Source organism: Vigna unguiculata, chromosome 1 (genome assembly GCF_004118075.2).
Source record: "Vigna unguiculata cultivar IT97K-499-35 chromosome 1, ASM411807v1, whole genome shotgun sequence".
In the NCBI taxonomy this organism is placed as follows: Eukaryota; Viridiplantae; Streptophyta; class Magnoliopsida; order Fabales; family Fabaceae; genus Vigna; species Vigna unguiculata.
In genome coordinates, this window is record NC_040279.1 from 32,014,289 (window position 1) to 32,038,366 (window position 24,078).

Below are 24,078 nucleotides of genomic sequence, written 5' to 3' on the forward strand. Positions count from 1 at the left end.
ACTAGTCTTTGACCAGAGTTGACTGTTTGACCAACTTTTGAATGTTTGACCAGATTTGACCATTTGACTGTGCAATGACAGGATGACACGTGACAGAGTCTTCTCTCTCCCAAATGAAACTCTCTCTCTCTCTTCTAGGGTTTCTGCCACAGCACGAATTATGAGCTTCCATGGCTGCTGCTCTCACGTTTTTGCTGCTGCAGGTCCATCGCCTTGGTTGCGTCGTTTCGCGTTTTTCGGCGAGTTGCAGATCTACGGTGGGCGGCGTCATGTGCGGGGAAGATCTGGTGCGTTGCAGATACAGTATGGTTGCTCCCGGTGGCTTCGCTCCAGCAGCGTTTTCCGGCGTGGCTGCTTGCGCGTTGCAGCGATGGTTCGCTGTCACGGTGGATCTGTTCTGGCTCACAAGTGCATTGACGATGGTGTCGCGGTGGCCATGGTTGCGCGCTCGTTGCTGCTGCGCGGTGGCTGACGGTATGGAGATGGAGGCTAGGGTTTGGGAGGTTGAAGGTGATGACGTGGCAACATGTTATTGGCTGAATTTTGAGTTGCTAGATCATGACACATGTCTTTATCTGATTGGTTAATTTAATATTTGGAGGATTGCCACATGGCATGATCTGAGTGAATTGGGTTTAAGTGATAGGAGGGGTGCAAATAGACATATTAGGGGGTGCAGAATAGGTTTTGGTGAGACCCATTTAGAAAGAGGGGAGTGTATGAGTAAAAACTGGGGTGCAGAAGTGATTCTTCCAACTATTTTTAGCTTTATTTAAAGGTGTTTTGTAATTTCAATCTATTTATTTTCTCACCTTTAAATAAGATTAATCTTAACTTCAGCTGCATCAACAAACGTTAAAATATCCAAAAATAATTTATGCAGCTAAAAATCACTTTTTAAGACATTTTTATCGCACAAGCTCAAACAACCTAATTATCATAATTATCAATTAAATCACTCTTTAAGCACATAAATTCAATTAAATACCCAATATTAAACACTGAATGAGGGCAAAAATAAGCACTCATCAGTCTCCTTGGCAATATCCTCTTTGGTGGGGGCAGAACATCAATATCTGAATTCATCTCCCAAACCTTAGGTCCATTGACGGGATATATGAGTGGAATATATGTTTCCTCATATGTTGATGTCAAAAACCAGTGAGGTATATGCTGTTCTATATTGATATTGAGGAACCTCATAGCAGTCAGTGAGTGGCAGCAGGGTATTCCTGTGATTGTCCATTTTCTACATGTATACTCCAATTTGTCTAGGTTGACCATGAACTTGTCACCAATCATGGACACGTGGTTCACCTCAAACAATTTCTCTCCAGCCCAACTACCAAAAGAAAATATAACAGTTAAAATCTGAAATTTACACATTAAACAACATCATATTGTATGGAAACATAACTAACCAAGGCATCAAATACTTTGTCTTCTCTAATTCGTTATCCAGTCGGTTTTTGATTTTGGGGCAAATGGAACCTTCAACCTTTTTTATGCTGACTCTATTTTTGGCCCATCTCTTCATAAGATAAATCCTAATATCTTCCATCATGGTGATGATTGGCTTACTTCTTGCATTGATGATTGTACTGTTAAATGCCTCGCTCATATTGTTCACCAGTGTGTCACATACTGCCTGCCCTGTGAACCTGGACCTAGACCAAAATCTGTCACACCAAAGCAAAATGAGTACATAAAACTTAATATTGTTCAATCAGAAAAGCCTGTATGACTTGCCTTGGAGGAATGGCAATAAGATGTTTAAATGCATCTTCATTCAAGTCTTTCATGTCTCTCATTGTGGCCTCCCATGCTTGAGGGTGAGTTGCTGCAGCTGCCTTCCATAACAGTCTTTTCAAGTTTTTGCCAGGAAATTTCTTGCGAAAATTTGCATATATGTGCCTTACACAAAACCTTTGTTCAACATTAGGTATTAATTCTTGTAATGCTAGAAGCAGTCCCTGTAAAAATATCAAAATAAATTATGAAATGTTACACAAATTATAGATGAAGACAGTAATATAAATGGTTATACAGATGCTTACTTTCTGTTGATCAGACATGAAGGTAATTCCCTTGCAGACTTCAACCCCACCAAGATCATCCACCAAGAGCTCTAAAAACCAACTCCACGTTTCTTTATTCTCGACTTCAACAACACAATACGCCAAAGGAACCATTTGGTCATTACCATCTCTTGCCATAGCTGATAGTAATTCCCCACCATATTTTCCTTTTAGGAAACATCCATCTAACCCAATGATAGGCCTACAACTAATAAAGTTGTCCTTACAAGCCTTTATACACACATATAGTCTTTTGAAAGTTTTCTGTCCATCGTTATCATCTACACTGACCTTCACAGTAGATCCTGGATTAGACCTTAACAGTTCTTGGGCATAGTCATAAACAATTTTATATTGTTCCCTAAATGACCCTTCCACATTCTTGTATGCCATTTTTTTTTTGCTCTATGGGCAGTTGCCCTGGAGATTCCAATATTCCATTTTCTTCCAACTCTGTTTTTAATATTAGTAAGTTTAATATCAGGATTATCTCTTATGTTTTTTTCTAATCTCTGACTTAACCATTTAGATGTTATCATCCTGATATTGAACTCCCTGCTGCAGGTATGTTCATTTATAATTCGTCTTAATTGCCAAGTACTTTGAGCAGCCTTGTATGCAAAATAAGCATACCACTTACATGTTCCTTTAGCTCCAAGACACTTCACACAGATCCTTCGTTTGTCATTTCTAAAGATTTTTAATTTCCTTCCATTGTGCACACCATAAGTTCTTATTGCTTCCACAAACTCCTTTTTTTCTGTGAAGTATGTCCCCACCTCCCATTTGTAGCCTTCCATACTTTTGGGCATTGAAAAAATTCCAAAGTTTCCATAACTATCTTTGTCATCTCCAGAACAGTCATTGTACTCAACACTATTCAAACTTTCAGATGCCCAGTCAGTGTCAGATAAGCCTCTATCAGCTGCATGATTATTTTGACCACTAACTCCACCACTAACTCCACCAAAATCGACTGAACCACGACCATCACCATCCCAAGAATAATCTTCATCTTCATAAGTATGGATATTGACATCAAGTAGATCCTCTTCAACAAAACTATCCCCTATGGAATCACTACAGCTACTTACATCATCCTTATCTACATCTTCTTCACCTCCATCTTTGTCTTCTTCATTTTGAACACCTCCATCATTTTCAACTTCCACTTGCCCACTAACCTCACCTCCATCTTTGTCTACTTCATTCTGAACACCTCCATCATTTTCAACTTCCACCTGTCCACCAACCTCACCTCCATCTTTGTCTACTTCATTCTGAACACCTCCATCATTTTCAACTTCCAGTTGCCCACCAACCTCACCTCCATCTTTGTCTACTTCATTTTGAACACCTCCATCATTTTCAACATTCACCTGCACATCAACCTCACCTCCATGTTCCACAATTACAATTTCTACAGGCACATCAACCTGACCTCCATCCTCCTCACTTTGAACCTGTACACCCTCATCAACCTCTCCTCCATCATCCTCATTTTGAACCTGGACACCCTCTCTCACATCACCCTCTTCCACAACAGGATGATATTCTAACAGATTCACTACCTTAGCTTCATCTACTTTGTGAACCACATACAAATGTACTTGACCATTAAGAGTGGCAATATTCACCATATGACATGCCCCTCGGTCATCAGACAACAACTCCAATCTACCCTCCAAAACAGATCCTCCACCCACTGCATACCACATCTCCTTCACATTTGCATAACTCATCTCCTTTAGAATACCCAAAATCTCGAAATAGCTCCATCTATCTGGGTCACATGCCAAAGTACTTAATTGTCCAACATATTGCAGTGACCCATTGCTCTCAAACCTCCCACCATGATGAAAAACAACTTCGAAATGGTCGTCCATACCCTGCGAAATACCATTTTACCCAAACAAAGCAACACAAATTACAATTTCATACCACTATAAGACCGATAAAACCATTAAAATAGACAAAAGCGTGAAAATAGATAAAAGCATAATGGGGGACCACTGCTCGTGCCCACAAACACACTTCATGGACCACCACCGTCAACGGAATCATAAAAAAGGACAACCACCGTCAAACAGATCATAAAAAATTGAAACAGCACTGCATAAAATAGTTAAATAAATCAAACCCTAAACCCCACCATTCCAAAAACAATTAATTCAATGAAAGACAAATTAAAATGATTCGCGCACCTGGAATCCAAAATACTTGCCACTTTGATGTCAATTTCAGCTTCAATTTCCTCCGCAACGCTCAAAATCGCCAATTCGATTTGAACCCTAACTTCACCACGCTACCTCTCACTCGAACACACTCTTCTAATTCGTTCCCAAATCACGTCCCCTTTTAATTTTCAATTTAATTTTTCTAAACACTGTTCCACATCACACACCTGATAATGCCACGTAATCTTTTTTTTCCCACTTAAGTAGTCAACATGGTCAGACGTTAAGTCATTTAACGGAGTCAACTAAAAGGGACCAAATTGATGCAAATTAACTAATTTGGGTACTAAATAGATGCAAAGTTAAAAGCGGGTACCATTTAGAAACATTGGAACGAAACTGGATACGTTGCGAATAATTATACCTTAAATATAATATTTTTCTTAAATGCATTCCGATTCCGATTACACAATGTGAAATATATTTTCATATCCGAAAAATAAATTTGGATTAGACAATCCAGAAAACATCACTTTTAATGATGGACGGATATCATATTTTAATGGAGTGTAGAAAGGAAAAACCGGGTGCAGAAAAAAATATCCGTATCTTAACTGTGTTGACCAAAAAGCGCCTAGTCCAAAATCGAAGGCCTAGACTAGAAAGAAAGGACTGGAGATATTTTTTAATTTGGGAAGTTTAAAACATTTTCTTTCTCAATAATATTTTCAGAAAACACATTTTAAACAGTCTGAATTATTATTAGAAGACTACGTACATAGACATAAAATTTTATAGCTGACATTTACTTATAATTTTAAAACTTATATTACACGTTAAATAAATTTATTTAATGAAAAATCATACAGTTTTCGTTTCTCGTAAAACTTTCAGACTTAATCTACCGAATCAGAATTTTTGACTTAACTGATAAACTAATCAAATTTTAATATCTGCAAAAAACAAAATTAAAGAAATCAACTTTATAAAAATTTATTTTTCGGGTACTTTTTTTTAAAACTATTATTGGTACAAAGTATCTGTTTGAAAACTGTCATAACTATTTTTAATGAGTATTCTCTTTTAACTATTTTTCTGGTCTACAATATTCAATGTCACTTGGATCATACATTCGATAAATCTTCTTTTGCATAGATTTGGCAAAATTACTAGAACATAACCTTAAATATTATGTTTGAAACATCATTATTCTACAGATTCAAGATGGAAAATTCAACCACTTTTCTAGCTTGAATCGCGTTCAAGATACAATGCACAATAACAAGTACCTGAAAAAAAACAAAGTAGAAAAAAAATGTAAACTTTACATTTTTCTTAAAAAAGTAAAATCCATGCAAAAGAATACAACTCAACTTACGTGATAAACATTTTAATATTTTTAATATTTAATTAAATTTAATTTTTATAAAACATTTTAGTATTTTTCTTTAAAAGGCATTTACTCTATCATATTAATTAAAATTAAAAAAAACTTTTTCATCGGTTTTTCTTTGCTTTGTATCCTTTACTCTTTCATCTAAATAATTTTACTTTTCAGTAGAGTTGTAAAAATGGGTTGGGTTGAAATACTTTTACAAATTTCAATACAGATTGATTTTTTATCCGCCTCATCTATAACTATGCTCACTGGGGGGCTCACCAACCTGCAGAAAAAGGGTCACACAAGTGTTTTTTATTAAGTTGAACTTTACATTTGGATTATGTTAGGTTTTTTTTTATCCAATACATAAATAATTTGTATTTTTTTTATTTTGGTTTGTATTTGGATTGTATTAAAATTTATTTAGATTTTAATTAGAATTACAATTTAGTTTTGATTGAAAAAAATAAAAAGTTGTATTTTTGAATTAAGTGAGCCTGTGAGCCAACCCGTTTAACCCGCCAACTCGTGGTGGACCGGACTGGGTTTGAATTTTTTTGGCTCGCTAAAAAGTGAGTCGAATTTGATTGACTCACTAAATCATCAACCCGTGGTGAATTGAGTTGTGTCGAACCGGGTTACCCGTTCTAAAAGTTCTACTTTTCGGTCTATTTCTATTCCTTTCTTATTATTCTTCTTCTTTTCTCCTCCCTCGTTTTCCATTAAGTACTTTTTTCTCTTTTTTTTTTTTTTATCAGCCATTAAGTACTTTTCATATCTTAACGTTAGAAGTTTGGTTCTCGTATCATGCTTATTATAGTGCACAAGTTCTCCACATATTTCACTTCGTGCTCATTTAGAGTTTTTTCATGAAAGACATGTAACTTCTTAAAATTCTTCTGAATAAGAAAATTAGAATATTTTACATTGATTTCTTTAGAAACATTACAATATTTTAATTCTATTATTACCGTATAAAATGTTATTTACTATAAAAAAGAAAAGAAAAGAAGATTTGAGAACAATTTTAAAAATGTAATATGCAAGAGGTTGCGCATGGTCTTAAGAAAGGTTTTATCATATAGACAGCACTATTATAAAAATTGTACTGGTCGGTAATATCCAAGAGAACAATGTTTTACATAATCTTAAACAATGATTTTTCCTCTATATAGCGATATGAGAGAGCACAAAAAGTCGTAGTGTTATTTTAAAGTTTTATACTTAACAGTGAAAAACAACGACCGAAAAATGTTAGATTTTGATGTCATACGATACTATTTAATGTACTAGTTATTATTAAACTCAATCAATAATTATTTAACATATTAATAATTACTACTAAAAAAATTTGTTAAAAAAATTTAGCAAATAAGACTTTTTTCTGTCATTTTTTCTAAGAATCTGAAATGATAGGTATTTCCTTCGTGGATAATTATTTCCTATAAAATTATAAAATTTGCAAGTATTTCTTACAGAATTTGTTGTGAAAAATGTTGTATATAAAATATTTTGAAAAAATAATTGTAAGTATTTCTTACAAAAAAAAAATTAAAATAAAATTAACAGGAAATATGAGTTTTTTTTAGTAGTGAATGACTTTTATATATATATATATATATATATATATATATATATATATATATATATATATATATATATATATATAACATATTTATATCTCAATTTCATTTAGCATACAAATATACAAATAAAATGACTCATAAATTTATTGTTTTAAAATTTTGGATGGTAAATAATGTATTAATTTTTTATTTGAGTTTGCTCATGACTCAATTATGATGAATCTTTCTGTTATTTATGTATACAATCAATACATATTAATCGTCATTTTCAACTTTCAAGTTTTCATATTCATTCATACCATTATTATCCACTCTACAAAATAACAAAACAAATGATGGAATATTTTTCAATGTAAAAAAATTCTTTATAAGAAACATCACCAATATTTAATTCATGATACAATTGCAACACCAAATCAATGTTGCACCCATGATTATGATTCCTTTTAGGATATATAGTCTATTTTCAACTTTCATTGACATGACATCCCTAAAAACTCTTAACACTCTCCCATTATTTCAACTTGAACATAGAAGAGAGTCTAACATCAAAGAAACTAAATTTCTTTTTAGAGTTCAAAGGCATAACTCACATTAGTTAATGTTCTCACAATGTCATCAACCATCTTGATTTGCATTGTATTTTTACTAACTATACTACAAGTAGTGTCATTCTCCATTAAAACTTTATCACCCTCTATGACCATGACAAATCAATGTGTTAGGAGTCATGTGAAAATCACATGTTGAATCAAGAATCAAATCATTATCATTTATATTTGGTGAGAGAAAGAATATTTTCACTATTTGATTTTTTTTTAACCATAGTTACTCTCCACCATACTGTGAAGTTCTAGCTGTATCTTTCTAATAATCATGATATTTGTTGTTGTTCTTAATTTTGTTTTGTTGCTTGAATTTCCTTGAGGAACTTTTCTTCCTTCCTCTATCATACCTCTTATGATATTAGACTTCACGCGAACTAGTACCATTGTATGAATTATCAATACGTCTTTTTAATTCAAAAATTGCAAGATCGTTGTAATTTCCTACTTTAATAATAATTTTAGTAGATCCTTTATCCTAGCTTTTTGGAAAAGAAACAAGAAGAACAATTAGGTCCTCATAATCAATCACAACAACAAATTTTTTTTAAATTTAGAAAATTTTGATTGAAATTATCAATATATTTAAGAATGACATCACCTTCATAGATTTAAATTGAATATAATTGTTTCTTCAAATAAACACAATTATATAGAGACTTTGTTATATATAAACTTTCAAGCTTTACTCAAAATTTCTTGAGAGTCTTTTATTCAAATACTCCTAAAACTTTATCAATCAACGATAACAATTTATACTATATACATATTTTTTGTTATTGCATTATCTCTTTTAGGGTAGATATGAGTTCAACTCGCAATCTTTATTTTCCTTCCAATGTCAACTCACATTTTTATTATATGAGAAAAACAAGCATTTTCACTTCTCACATTCTTTTTGCATGTGAGCATTTTCACTTGTCATTTACCTTATTTTTTTTAGTAAATTTCTCAACATCAAGCTTTACAAATATAATAGCTCTAATATCAATTTCTTATAACAAAATCATATTTGACATAAAAATATAACTATAAGATAGTTATTTTTTGAGAAGAAATCTTTGTCATTATGAAAATAACAAGACTATAAAGAAGAATTATCAATAAAATCTTTATCTCTCGATAAATTCTTTAGTCCTCCATATATATTTGTATTAGAATATAATAAACACAAACTCCCTTATGAGAATACTCTATATTAACCATACCATTAATTTTATTACTACTTTATAACTATTAATTTTATAAGTAAATGAATTTTGTTAAAAATCCAAATACGAGTGGAAAGTATTATATTGAATAAAATTAATAAATTTGATAATTAATGAAAAATATTCATAAATTGTATCTTATATGGATGAACTCAAAATTTATTAGTTTTATAAAGATGAAAATCCAAGATGTACTCAAAATATGAGAAGAAACACTCAAATATCCCTTTCATTATATTAGTTATAGTGAGAATGAAAGCAGCTTATGTCATTATTAATCAATGTTGACTACTCTCCAAGAGATTAAGGTTCAATGTATTGACAATTTTCAAAACTGATAAAAAAGTTATAACATTCCAAACTTTGAACACAGTAAAATTCTTTTTTTTTTTTGAACTTAAGTAATGAAGACTTTTGTATATATAATAAAAGTTACGATTTGATCTTGATCCTAACAAAATAAATGTTGCGTGAAACACGAACTTTTAACTAAAATCTAAACTTGGAAAAAAAAATATAAGCTTAATTAGATTACAATTTGTTTATGTGAGCAATTTTAAAAATTTATTCTTTTCAATAATTTAAAAGAAAAGTTTATCCATTCATTAAAAGAAAAAAAGCCTAGTATTCAATCTTGACCACGTTCGGAGTAGAATTATTATTCAGCTAAAATTTATTGTAGTAATGTTTTATAAACATGAGAATGAAATTTTAATTTTCTAAAAATTATAGAATTTCGTATTCAAACCTTATAATAACGCGGGAAGCATAAAATATTATTTGGCTAGATATACTATTTCTTGACAACCATGATTTATTGGAATAATATTGTTAGGTATGGTACAAGATTTTCGAACACATTATGATGAGAGGTAATTATAACTTTGTCACTCGAATTTTTTATTTTTTTACCTTCCTCAATAAAATAAAAATATTAAGAAAATATTCTTTTAAAAATAAAATTACATAGGAAGAAATAAACATCCTCAAGCCTCTGTAAAAGAAAAAATGTATTCAAACATCTCTTAATTCCTACAGAAAATAGATAAACAAGGCAAAATGCAGATGTTCATGCTCGTAACGGCAGCGGTCAAAAGGGAGAACAGCAGCAATGGCACGTTGAGTCTCATGCACAGTCTTCGCCTTTTTCTTCCTTTTCTTTTGTTTCTTTTTTCCATTTTTTCTGAAACTCGAATCGATTCTGCAGTTCTGCCTGCCCATTTTTGTAAAGTATTACCTTTACTTGATTTTGAAAAAAAAAAAACTTTTACTTAATTTACTGTTGCTCACACAGATTGAACAAAAGCCATGCGACTACAAAACAACTGATACGAAACTTTCTGCAGAAAAATCCATTCATGTACAATGAATCACCACCCATTGGGTAAATCAGAGTTTGATTAATTTCAAGTTAACGGTGGTGAAAAAAGACCCAAAAAGCTTTACATTTAGAAGTTCGAGATACATATATAAAACCTGGACTTGCATATGCAACTGTACGTACTAACATAGGTTCAGTGATAATCCAAGGATGCAACAAACGACAAACAAATAGCTAAATCAACTGTAAACATATTCCCCAGCTGGTTTCTACCGCGATAATCAAAATGTTGCTCAAAACCTATAATCTGAACTGTACAACATCACAACAATGGCCATGTAGCACCCAAAACAAGTCATATAAACAAAATTCAAAGAAAAATATATAAAAGAAAAACACTAGGCCATCACCGCCGACGTTTTCGCCGGCGGCTTCAGAATAGCGGCGCCGGCAGATTAAGGTCGAACAAAAACGGCTTCTTCTCCTCCTCCTTGGTAACCACAAAACCGGCAATGTTCTCCAACTTGTAACCCTTGTACTCGGACCTCACCGGCGTCCCGGAAGCTGCATCCGTGGTGAAGAACAACGGAAGGCCCCAGAACTCGACCGGTGTGGCGAGTGGGTCATGGGCTGGGGCCTGAGATTCAGGGGCAGCGAGCACCGCGGGAGCAACGACGTAGTTGAAGTTGGTTTTGGCCTTGGGCCCTCGGAGCGTTCTGGCTGCGGTGTCGTAAGCCCTGGCGGCTTCCTCGGCGGTGTCGAAGGTTCCGAGCCACTTTCGGGTCTTTTTCCAGGGATCGCGGATCTCGGCGGCGAAGCGGCCCCAGGGGCGCTTGCGGACGCCTCTGAAATGGGCCTCTTTGGGCTTGGGTTTGGGCGGCGGCGGAGAGTGTTTGTTGATTGGAGGCGCGTGGGCAGGCATTGGAGAAGAGTGAGTGGGAGAAGATGGGATGAGAATGAAAAGGGGTTTTGTATATAAATAGGAGTGGGGACAGTCTGGGGTTTCGCCGACAGCTTCCTATTATCTTCTCTGTTTCCTAAATTTGGAACCTCCTTTCAATCTTTTTTTCTCTCTGCCCTCACTTTCTAATTCATCATTTTATCTTCATCCTATTAATGCATAAGCATAATTAAATTTTATACTGTTTGATTCCATTATCTTAGGGACACAAAGTTTAAAACATGACCAAGTCTTTCTTTCATCAACAATTATTCGCATACTTGACCCAAAAAAACACCACGAAATTCTGTCATATAACCGAAGACTGTAATTAAAGTAAAAAAGAAAGAAGGTACGGTAAGAAAAAATGGTAGGCTGAAGCAATATATAAAAAGGGGAAGTTTTTTTTCTTTTGCATTTTAGAGAGATTTTTGTAGGATGAAATGGGGGAAGTGAAGGAGTAATTCAGTTGTGGTTACGCCGAATCTTGTGCAGGAGTCTGTCTCTCTCCTCTTTACCTAAATTATAGACTTTTGTAACTTTTTGGACTTTTAGATGGAGAAAAAGCAGACCAAAGATCCCATACTTTTCACATTTAAATAGTAAGCTACCGAATTATTACTTTTTACTTCAACATGAGACCAAAGTTTTATAAGTAAAAATATTTGAAGGTACTAGTTGTGTGGTGTGCAGGAGTGTGAAGGTAAAAAAAAGTGATAGTTGCACAGTTTTTTCCATGATTATGCAGAAGAAGGAGGGAGAGAGAGGGGGGGGTTTGATTTGATATGATGGGAGGGAAGAAAAGAGAGCAGTAAAATTTGGGATTGAGATGATGAAACGATGAGGTGGAGAAGGGTGTTTATTGCGGTGTTACCAAAAGAAGACACCTCTTAAATGCAATACGCATTGACTGAGGCTGAGTGAAGAAATGAGAATATGTAACTACTACCTACGCCTACTGCTATGTATGTCTGGGCTCCCTCTATAGCGTCAAAACTCCAAATTTTTGTCCCCACCAGCATCCGTGCTGCTGCTGCAACGCAAACACTACCTAAAAACCCTATTCCTAAGGATGACATGCATTAATTAACATCAAAATACTCGGATCAGATCACAGATTCAATCACCACCAACAAAATCAACCATTCTTTAATTATATTTTGACTGCTAGGTAAGATAATGTCTCCTTCCTTTTATTATATTTGTGCTGCTTTTGTAGATAGGATGAATAATAATATTTTAATTTATTTTTAATTCATATTTTTTTTCAATTTTAAATTATCGCATTACATCGTTTTAAAAAAATCAAAATAAATAATTAAAATATTATTATTCAAATGAAGATTGGGTTAATAAATTTATCATAGGTTGTGTTAAAAGTTGGATTTAATGAAAACTATGTAATGTTAGGTCAAATATAGATTGGATCACCGAAGGGTATGATTGAAAAAATGTTAACTTGGTTGATAACTAGGTTTGAAAATCCAATACGGAACCAGAGATAAGAAAAATGTTGATCAAATTGATTGGTTAAATACAAACCTGGAAGTAGAAAGAATGTTGTTTGGTTCGATAGGTCTAATATCAATTCTAGAATATGAAAAATGTTGATTGGACCGACAGGCTTAATACAGATATAAATATAGAAAAAATGTGGATTGAGTGATATCAATAAACTTAATACATATATAAAGATAGAAAAAGTGTCGATTAAATGGTATAATAGATGTTAATACATTTAAAAGATGTTAGAAACTACAGTGGAATAATAAATAAGACACATTAAAAAATGTTTGATTGAGGTAAATAAAACATTTCTAGAATTTTAGGACTAATAAAAATTCTGATAATAGTACTTGTTGGCCAGAACAATTTTCATGGAGTCTTTTCCCCGATAATTACTCAGAAAATATTCTTAAAAAAGTGACAGATAAAAAAATGTATTTTTAATTATTGTAAACGAGTTTTTTTCTTTTTGTTAAACAGTGACATTGATAATGAGGATTCTGATAAGGAAATATACAGCCTGTTCTTTTAGCTTATGGGGGATACCACATTGATGGGCTATAGAAAATTCTTGTGTTTTTGGCAGACCAAAAGTCTCACGTCCACATAAATTTTCATGGAAGTACATACTCGTCTTCATAGTCCAAAGATATAAAACATCATGGATAAACTTTCGAAGGAGCATTTATAATTTTTAGAGGGTCCCACTTATCCGTATTTGTTATATTTCAAATATAATTAAGGAATTTTATAATTAATTTATTAGTAACTATTTAAAAATAAATTATAACAAGTTGATAATAATCTTCAGTATATTTTTCATATGATATTAAATTATAACACTATCATAAAATTCAATAGAAATAGAATCATTCACTAGTATAAGATATAAGACTATGAAAATTTATATAAGAACATCTTAATAATAAAAATATTTACTTCAACTCATACTTTTATGTTTTTTTTTTACAAATTCCTTTACATAATACTCTTATTTTGTCATTCACTTATTAATTTAATATAAAAGTGAAAGATCCTAGAAAATGACGTTTTAAAAGACAGTGATTTAAAAATAGTGAGACTTGATTATTTTAATATTAAAAGATTTTAGTATAAATAGAATTGTTATAAATGAGTTTCATATTTTAAAACACACTATCTCTCTAGAAACCACTTTTCTAGAGTTCTCTAACTTCTCTCTAGAGGTTTTGTCTCTGTGGTTGTCTGATTGAAGAACCGAGACGGTAGGATTGATCCTCTCGGCGAGCTCTTCAATTTGGACCGATCAGTTTCTCCATTCGTGTAAGTTGAGTTTCCGCTCTCTTTTTTAGTCTTTTTCTGTTTTCTTTTGCATGTGAGTCTTCTTCCGCTTGCATGCAACGTTTTAATCATCAGTATGAGTCTCTGCTGATCAATGATCATAACGGTATGTCTTGGTCGTTCTTGTGATGTTTCTATGTGTAGATAGAACATCCTGTGGAGTTAGAGGTGTTGACGTTTTTAAGACGTTGACGTTTGTAAAGCTGTCTAAACAGGATAAAAGGTAAGGGAAGCTAACTGTTTTGCTTGAATTTTGTATAGAAATCATCCTGATGACTTTGAATTGCATGATTGAGTGTTGTATGAGTGCTTAAACCATGTAATTGAGTGTATGATTGGATTGTGCTAGATTTTTGGATTGTTGCATGTGAGAACAGATTGGGAATCTGGTATTTTCGCCTAAGCGAGCACCTCTCGCTTGAGCGAAAACACCAGAAACTTATCCCTTGTCTCTGCGCGAGATCTCGCCTAGGCGAGCTAGTCTCGCTTGAGCGAGAGTCACTCTCGTCTAAGCGAGACAACTTAGCTTGAGCGATAATTCGCCCAGAGTTTGGGTTGTTCTATGTTTCGAGTCTCGCTCAGGCGAAAATGACTCGCCTAAGCGAGAGAGCCCTTTCGCCTGGGCGAGATCTTCTAGCTTGGGCGAGAACCTCTGCAGCTGAGTGTTATTTCCCTTGTTTCTAATGGATGAAGCTATGTTTAAATGTTAAAATGTGAACTTAGTTTTGTTATGACTGGTAATATGTGTGGTGAAATTGCATGAAGTTGGAATATGAGAAGAAGTGATTGAATTAGAATTTCAAGGGAAATTCAGAAGAGTATGTTAGTGTGTGTAAGGACATGAGGACTCCGTATGGGTTGGTATCCTGACGCTCCAATAACCATTAAGGCTCATGTATAGTGTAATAGATTATGTCATGAGGAGTAGCAGGAGGTCCTAATCTGTGGACCCGATTCAGTCACAGACGCGAAGGGGACTTACCTTGGGAGTGGTTGGGTGATAATCCCTTGTGTCCAAACTCTGCAGAGTTTGGGAACCTTCACAGGTGCAAGCCACCCAGAGATCCAATGTCGCTTACATAATCCGGATATCGAGTCTATAGTAATATATCTAAATTGTGTTTCGGGTGGTCTATGTGATTCTGGTGAAAATGAGAAAGATTGCATGATTTCTGTTTATAATTGAATTGTATGATTCCTTTAATCAGATTAGCTTACCCTTGTTTTCTATGTGTCTGTCTCGTGTTGTATGTTTTCCTTTTGCGATGATCACCTATTCGGTGGGAGCAGATGTGGTTGCAGTGTCAAAGACACTTTTGGAGGATGAAGAGCCTTCATTTTAGTGTTGAGGATGAAGTTTCCAGTGAGAGCTTTATCAGTGGTTAGTTTAAGTATAGAGTTTATTAGTTTAGTTTAAGTGTATATGTGATATATATATATATATAAATATATATATATATATATATATATATATTTATAGTCATATCTTTTGTAAGACTGTATTAATATATTGTGTACACTGTTTTGGAACTATGATGAAACTCTCTATTTTGTTTAGTTTTAAGCTGCTGGAATTGGGATGTTACAAAAAGCATTATTGTTTTCATGCATAACTTTCTAAGACTATAAAAAAAAAGGAAATATATATATATATATATATATATATATATATATATATATATATAAAAGTGCCGATAAAAAATACATAATATTAAGTAAATCAAAAGCAAGAGTGTATAATAGAAATGTAATGTCATTTATACCTTGAATCATGAAGGAATTCATGTAAATTTATGATTCATTTATTCAGATCAACTCAAGAACATTTATGACATTAAAAACACAAGGAAACGAAGAGATGAATCCGGAAAGAGAAAAAAAAAGTGTGAACAAAATAATATAAAGAACAAGAACTTAAAAAATAAAAAACAACAATGTGATAAGAAGGAAATAGAAAAGGATTGCGGAGACTTAAGGGAGAAAAACAAGTTACTTGAAGATCATCTTCAAGGTAAGACACATGACAAAACAACCACTCTCACAAAAGTTAATTTTCTAACCTCTTCCTAGATTTTACTATATTGAAAAGTGATTTACTAAAAAAAAATAACTATTTATAGCCATTAATGCCTTAAAATTTAAAGGTTTAAATACATCATTGGTCCCAAGTTTCGTAAATTTTGTTCACTTTGATCCTCATTTTGTTGAGATATTCAACATGGTCATATTTTTTTTTTTGTAAATTGTGGTCAATTTAATCATTTTTATAGACACGGTTTAACTTGTTAACGGAGAGTGGACAATAACTATCATGTGTCACTCTATAGTTTTTTTTGAATTCTTTTAAATTTTTTTCAATATTTTTAATTTGAAAAAAGTTGTCCACGTGACAAGCCAAAATTATGACACATGGCAGTATTAGTGCTAGGTGTGAAAGATATTATCATTGTCATAGTGTCATGTGTCAAGTTAGTATCGTTGTCATGTGTTAGTGTCTCGTGACTTATATTTAATTCGATCTCAATTTTCGCTAAATTTTGTTCAATTTAGTCATAATTTTTGTTATTTTTGTTCAATTTGGTCTCAATTTTGTCCCTCTCCAAATTGACAAAAAAATTAATCTTTATATAAATGTTATACTGAAATTTTTTGTATTAAAAGTTATGTTTATATTAAATATTTCTTTCATTGTTTTTAAACCAACCCAAAATCATGTTATTGGAAAGAAATTATTAGATTTATGTTTAATGTTTGCTACACGTAAAAAATAGGTTTTGAGTGGTTTTAAAATAATAAAGAATTTCCTACTGATTTTAAAAATGATGAAAAACTTTCCTTCTAATTTTAAAATTATTGAAGAATTTTCCTTTTATTTTTAAAAATAGTGAAGAACTTTCCTTTTAATTTTTAAAATAATTAAGATTTTTCATTATCATTTAAAAAATAATAAAGAATTTTCTTTCTAATTTTAGACTAACTTTTCCCTATTTTTTTACATGTAGCAAAAATCAAATAAAAATATAATAATTTCCTTCCAAAAGTACAATTAGGTTTGGCATAAGAATTAAGAAAGAAATATTTAATATAAATGTGAATTTTAATAAAAATAAAAATTTAAAAATATATAACAAATAAATTTGGTCAATTTGGAGAGTAATAAAATTGGAACCAAATTGAACAAAAATATCAAAAATTAGGATTAAATCGAATATAAGTCACTACATTGATACGTGACAATGATACTAACTTGACATATGACAGTGACACTAGCTTGACACGTGGTACTAACATTGTCACATCTCACAATTTGGGTTTGCCATGTGGACAACCTTTTTAAAATTAAAAAAAAATTAGATTTTTTTTAAATTAAAAAAAAATCACAAAATGACACATGATAGTTACTGTTCACCGTCCGTTAACAATTTAAACAGCGTCTATGACAAGGACTAAATTAATCTCAATTTACAAAAATTATGACTATTTTGAACGTTTAAAAAATTGAGAACCAAAATTAACAAAAAATAGGAAGCAATGATATATTTAAGTTAAACTTAAAGATATAAAAGAATATATAAAAGGATTAAAAATATAAAAAACTATAATTAAGAAAGTAACATCGTAACAAAAGGAAATACAACATGATTAAAGAGACTTATAAGACATAAGAACAAATCATTTAAAGATAATTTTTAAAATAAATATATTGCTGAATTACCACTCAAAGGTTAACACATTAAGATAAGACTCGTCAAAAATAATTATTATAAAAGATAATTCTCTAAGTTCTTAAAAATTTTATGTATTTAAATACAATTTAAGAAAAAATTACTATATTTAAAGTCATCAATGTCTTCAAACTTTAAATAAAATACAATACAAATATCCAAATCACCCAAAAGCCTATTTTCCATGTGTTTTTAGCTTTCACATACCTAAAATCCCAGCTTAGACTTTAAATATTCCATTGAAACCTATTTTAACCCATACAACAACAAATTAAATTCAAATTAAAAAAAATTACAAATTGTGAGCCGAATAAAAAAAAAATTATACTATGACTTTCCTCGTTCGATTCTCATTGTTTATTTGTTATTTTCTGACGCGATCCAATCTAATGTGAATCATTAATTTAAAAAAAAGAAATACATTAATTATTAATTAATAATATATATTAAATTATGTCATAAAGTAAAAATTTAAAAGTCAACAAAATGAAAATCATAAAATTATAATATTATTGTTAAATGGGGTGGGGGAAATAAATAATTTATTTCATATATGACTCTTGAGTCAAGCTTATTTTCATTTTAAAATTTTTAATTTTGAAAGCTACAGTCACAATTCCAAACCTACTCCATACCGCGATCAGACTGCATCTTCCGGTCAACGTCAAAATACAGGTCCAGCCACATCTGTCCCTCGTTGTACAAATTATTGCAAAGCAAAAGTGTCATTTTCTTTTATTTATATCACAATTTTATATATATATATATATATATATATATATATATATATTTTGTTTTTCATAAAACTAGGTGAAAATCTAACTGAAAGCTGAAATTTTGGTTAACAAAATAAAGGTTGGTAGCTAGAAGTAGCAAGTTTACATACTAATCACTAATGAAAAGTCATTGAATTAATTTTTTGAATTATAAGTATTTGACGAAATTATTAGTTAAAGTAGCTAAGTATATATAAAATGGCCTATTTATGTATGTTTATAACAATTTTATATAAATCTTAATTTCATTGATAAAATATAGCTTCAAGATATTTATAATTTTAATTAATTTAAGCTTTTATACCTTTTATTTAAAAATAAAAGTTTTTGTTGCATTTATTTTATTTTTAATTGTTATATATTTCTTCATATTCTATATTAACCATTAGTTTCATATTATATCTTGCAATATTTCTTTTCAAATTCAAAATAAAGCAAATATAACATATTTAAAAATGGTTATAATACATTCGTTAGGTTAATTAATACAAGAGTTAAAATATCCTAAAATATAACGTTTAAAGTATAAAAAAATGTCTTGATTAAAATACATGATATAATATAACAAATATTTTAAAAATAATAAAAAACAACTTTACACTGTTAACAATATTGGTATATGGAATTATAAGTTTGAAAAACTAAAATCAGTATTATAAACCGTGACAAAATTTCATTGAAGTGGGGTGGTTTTGGTTTCTCGTGTCATTAGATTCATCATTTTTCTCATAAAAATAAACTCAAGACCGTGTTGTTAGTGATTAAGAATGTGTATTTATTATATATATTTATTTAAATGCAAAATAAGAGTATATGTAAGTGTGAAAGAGAATAAATTCTAATAATTTAAATAAAGATTTAACATTAATATTACCCTTAGTCTGAATTTGACATCTAAAATCATTCGTTGAGATACATATTATAAATAATATAATAATAATAATAATAACAATAATAATCTAAATGTATGCAAATGATAATAAAAGTAGAATAAACTTATTTTTTGTCATTGAAAATATCTTATCGGGTAAAAGATAAGAACGTCTACTTTAATGTAAAAAGTAAAAAATTAGTAAAGCCATGAAGAAGACATATACTAAATCTTGCCTTATAAGATTAAAATTAAAACTTAATAAGTATGTTAGAAAAATATAAAAAAGGTGCATGTTATAGCTAAAATAATAATAAAAAACTATGTTAAGCGTTTCAAATTACTAAAACAAACATGTAAAATCAAACAAGAAAAAAAAGTTATAAACTAGTCAAACAACATTCGGAACCTAACCTAAATAAGACAAAACATTTTTAAATAAATAGAATATTTAAAAAAATCATTTTAAGTTCCTTTTATTTTTTGAGAAAAATATAAAATCTTTTATTATAAATTTTAGTGGAATTATTTGAACCTATCTTCTTTATCCATTTTATAAATACGTTGATTCAAGTTAACTTGGCATGTTGCACAACCAAAATATTAGATCAATCTAACGCATCAAAAGTTGATGAATTAAATAGATTAATCTATTCTATTTTTAAAATTAATATATTAATTTATTTTATATGTTTAAAGGAATATAATTCAAGAAAATTAAGATTCAATAACTAAAAATTAAAGATTTAATAGAATATCATACCAATTTAGTCTTCAATTTCATTTTTTTTGCATTTTAATATTATTTTCTAAATAATTCTAAATTTTTATATATATAATACCCATAATAAATTAGAAAAGAGTTAATATTATCTTTATAATTATATGCCTTATGTTTTTGGGTGAATTGGTACGTCTAATAAATTAAAGTGTAGGCGTAATTAGCTAAATCTAAATTTTTAGATCATTAGAAGAAGAAAAGTTATTCCAGTTGGAACCAAAGTCCTGATGAACCGAATTAAGTCTCCATTATATTTTCTTGACTATGTCGAATTCCAACTTGGCAGATGACCCATAAATGTCGAAGCAAAGAATAGAGATTACAGAACCCTAAAGGTTCATCTCCCAAACAACACATTTAGTTGCATTCTCACCAATGTTACTAACCAACCACCCAATTCAAGACTCAAAGGTCAACACATACAAATGGATACAAGGCATATATATATATATATATATATATATATATATATATATCATCCTCATAAATGAACAAGACACATGCTGCAAAGCCTACACAGTAAGGTTTTCAATAGCTGGTCTTTCGGTCTGAAAATAAATAAATGAGCCAATGGAGAAAGGGATTTAAAGAGCTTTTTTTTTTTTGAAAGAGACTTTAAGTCTAATTTAATTTTATAAAATTAATTTATAAATAAAATTTATATTTATTTATATAATATAAAACTGTTTTATTTTTAAATTAAAAATGTTATCCTTTTATTTTATCTTTAAATATACCGTCATTGTCTTTAATATTTTTAAATATATTAGAAGCTCTTTTAATATTCTAAATGAAAGGTTATGATTGTGTTTTTTTGGATGGATGTACTATTCATAAGAGATGATTAGGAGGTGAGTAGCGTGTTCTTTTTAAGATGATATAAGGTGATGGAAGGAAATGATTAGAGAAATTGACTGGAAGGGTGACATAACTGAATTTACCAAATTACCCTTCATTATTCAATTTTTGTTACATGTGATCTAGCAGTTAAAATCAGTACACATGATTTTGTTTACTTTCTTAATTCTATGTTAACAATAATAATAATTTATTATGGTTATAATAAAAAATTATTACTTCTAAAATTACTATTAAAAAGAAAAAAAAGTTTTCATGTAAATTAATTATTTTCCACCTTATACATTAAATTTATTTTTATACAAAATATATTGTATCATTTATTTTTTATATATTTTCAAGCATTCAATAAAATTTATAAAATAATTTTAAATTATTTATATATAATTTTATATTACCTATAACACTAGGGACATTTTGGTAATCTAACTTTTTTTTCTATTAAAAGTTATTTTTAATCTCAATTCAGTCACAAACTTTCACAAATTTCACTCTCTAATCAATTTTAAAATCATCTCTGAATCACTTAAAAGAAACAACATCAATTTCTTCACCCTCTAATTTTTTTATCTCTTCCTCTCCTTCTCCTTTTTCCTCTCCCTCTAATCCTTCCTCTTAAAAGAACACAGCCTAACAGAGTAAAAAAAAAAAAGAAAAAAAAAAAGGAGAAATGATGAAGTGCATGGAATTGTAGTGTGTCGCTAAGCTAGGCATGGAAGACTGGGAGGGGAAGCACGTGGAAAACGTAAGAAAACTGCAAAAGCGTGGTTGTGACTTGTGAATGTGAACATGCGGCGGCTATGCCCAAACTTTGAACTTGCTTTGGTTCCCATTACGTTAGGTTTAGGACTTTGGGCTTTTGTGGGCCACACTACTGACTCTGACGTTGAAAACTCCACCACGCTTTGGGGTTTTAGATTCTAACAACACTGGGACATCATGCGTGGCTACCACAAACAAAAACACCACACCAAAGTTAACGTAAGAGCAGATTTATTTTTCACATTCTAATGATTCATATGAGAATGAACCTGGGAAACTTATTATAATTCGTATCTATAAAGATGTAATATTTAATCTCTGGAGCTTTCAGGACATGGATCCTCTATCTCTCTACATAAAAAACATAGGTATAAGGTTATCTGAACCCATTTATAAATATGAACAGAAAAGAAAAACTACAAAGTTCTAGACTAGTACTTTATATTGAAAAATCCATGAAGAAAAAAAAAAAGACTTTTTTAGTTTTGTAGATAAATAAGATTCTGAAGATAATTTTGGCACCACTTATTCGAAGGTAACATTATTCTTGTATGTCCTAATAAACCGTATAATTTCCAATAATCAATTAAGTTTTCGTAGCATTTTTTCCTCAAAAATAGGGTGACAATGTTGTACTTGACTCCCCAACTAACTATAATAGAGATTCTAGATAATAAATGAAGAAAACACAAAAAGAAAAGGTGGACAACATTTTTCTCATTGTTTATATGACAAAGGACATTATGTGTCAACAAGGTTGAGTATAGTGTTTTTCTTGGTTCAATTATCTTTTCTTTGCAATTTGTTGTTTATCAGTTTGCAAGCAAGAAAAGTCACGATAGATAGTATCAAAAGACTTTAAAAAGAGTAGATACTAGACCTGTCTTTGTTAGAGTATATAGCTTAATTTATTTAACAAATACTAGAACACTCACTTGTGTGGAATTTTACACAGGTTTATTGTATGTAACTTTATGCTATAATTGATGAGTCCCTTCTCAAATCATCATTCATCTAAACAAGCATTTAATTATATCAAATATCCATTCAACTGGTGTTTTTGGAGTATTTAGTGTTTGAAATTAAAATGTGTAACAGATAACTTGTTTAATTAACATGATAATTTCAAATAAAAAAATATTTATTTTCTTCTTAAAAGTTTTTTATTAATATTATAAGGTAATATTAACGGATAATTTTCCAAATTATAGTCCTTGAAAGATTGGTGTACGGGCTAATTAGCTCCTAAAAAATTCATGCATTTGGATTCTTAATTATTCATTAATTATGTTTGCCTGCTAATCCCTCCATCCCTCCATTAGTGGGATGTTAAAAACCGTAAACTTTATTGAAAGGGGGAGTCTACTTAATACTATAAAGCTGCTGGTTTTGATGATGTCCAACGTCTTTGTATCACTGTTACTGTCTTAGATTTAGACATGAATTTATCTTGTGTATAGGTGATGCATATCTAGGACTACATGTAAACTAAGCTTGAGTTGTATAGATTAGTTGTCAATCTATTGAATATGTCATATGCAGAACTTACTAATGGATTGAATATTTAACTAATGGACTATTAGAGGGCACTGTACTGATGTAGTGAAAATTCACCCACGATAATTGATTCGGTAAATCTCCTAATCTACTAATCTCACTAGCAGAACTCTTATTTAAAAATAGATTTGAAAATCAATTTGAAGGTTACACATAACTGAATCAAGAAGAGATCTTTCTGAGATTGAGATTCACAGAGTTCTTGCTTTCTTGGAGATCATTCAATTGGACATTCAAGAAGATTAATGATGGATTCAATCTTGGAGGGTCAAACTTGACTTTAGGATTGAGTGTCACATCTGCACATCCATTAGGTGTATTCGTTCCTTGTTCTCTTTTGAATTGTATTTTTGTTCATTGTTGATTCACTGTGTGAGTGAAGGTCTAGGTGCAATTGTGTGGAGGCATTGCATCTAGGGGAGTTCTTGATTTGTAGATCAAGCTCCTTACTCTTTAGGGTCTTGAATTATATAGATGCTTTTGTAATTCTTGTAACTCTATTAATTTAGTGGGATGCTCTTAAGCTCAGGTTGCCTAGGAAAAGATTGGACTATTGTAACTCTATTGTTCATTTTGAATCGAACAAGTATAAAAATTATTGTGCTCTTTTGTTTCTTTCATCT

General features: G+C 30.7%; 1 protein-coding gene across 1 annotated transcript; it reads right to left on the reverse strand.

Moving 5' to 3' along the window:
* Positions 1 to 10,479: 10,479 nt before the first annotated feature.
* On the reverse strand, positions 10,480 to 11,422 carry LOC114180771 (ethylene-responsive transcription factor ESR1-like). The gene has a single exon (XM_028067066.1). The coding sequence runs from the start codon at positions 11,279 to 11,281 to the stop codon at positions 10,793 to 10,795; it is 489 nt and encodes a 162-aa protein (XP_027922867.1). The 5' UTR covers positions 11,282 to 11,422; the 3' UTR covers positions 10,480 to 10,792.
* Positions 11,423 to 24,078: the final 12,656 nt, after the last annotated feature.

Excerpts from the sequence above, each read along its gene's own strand:
- LOC114180771 (XM_028067066.1), bottom strand. The coding sequence starts at position 11,281 with ATGCCTGCCCACGCGCCTCCAATCAACAAACACTCTCCGCCGCCGCCC.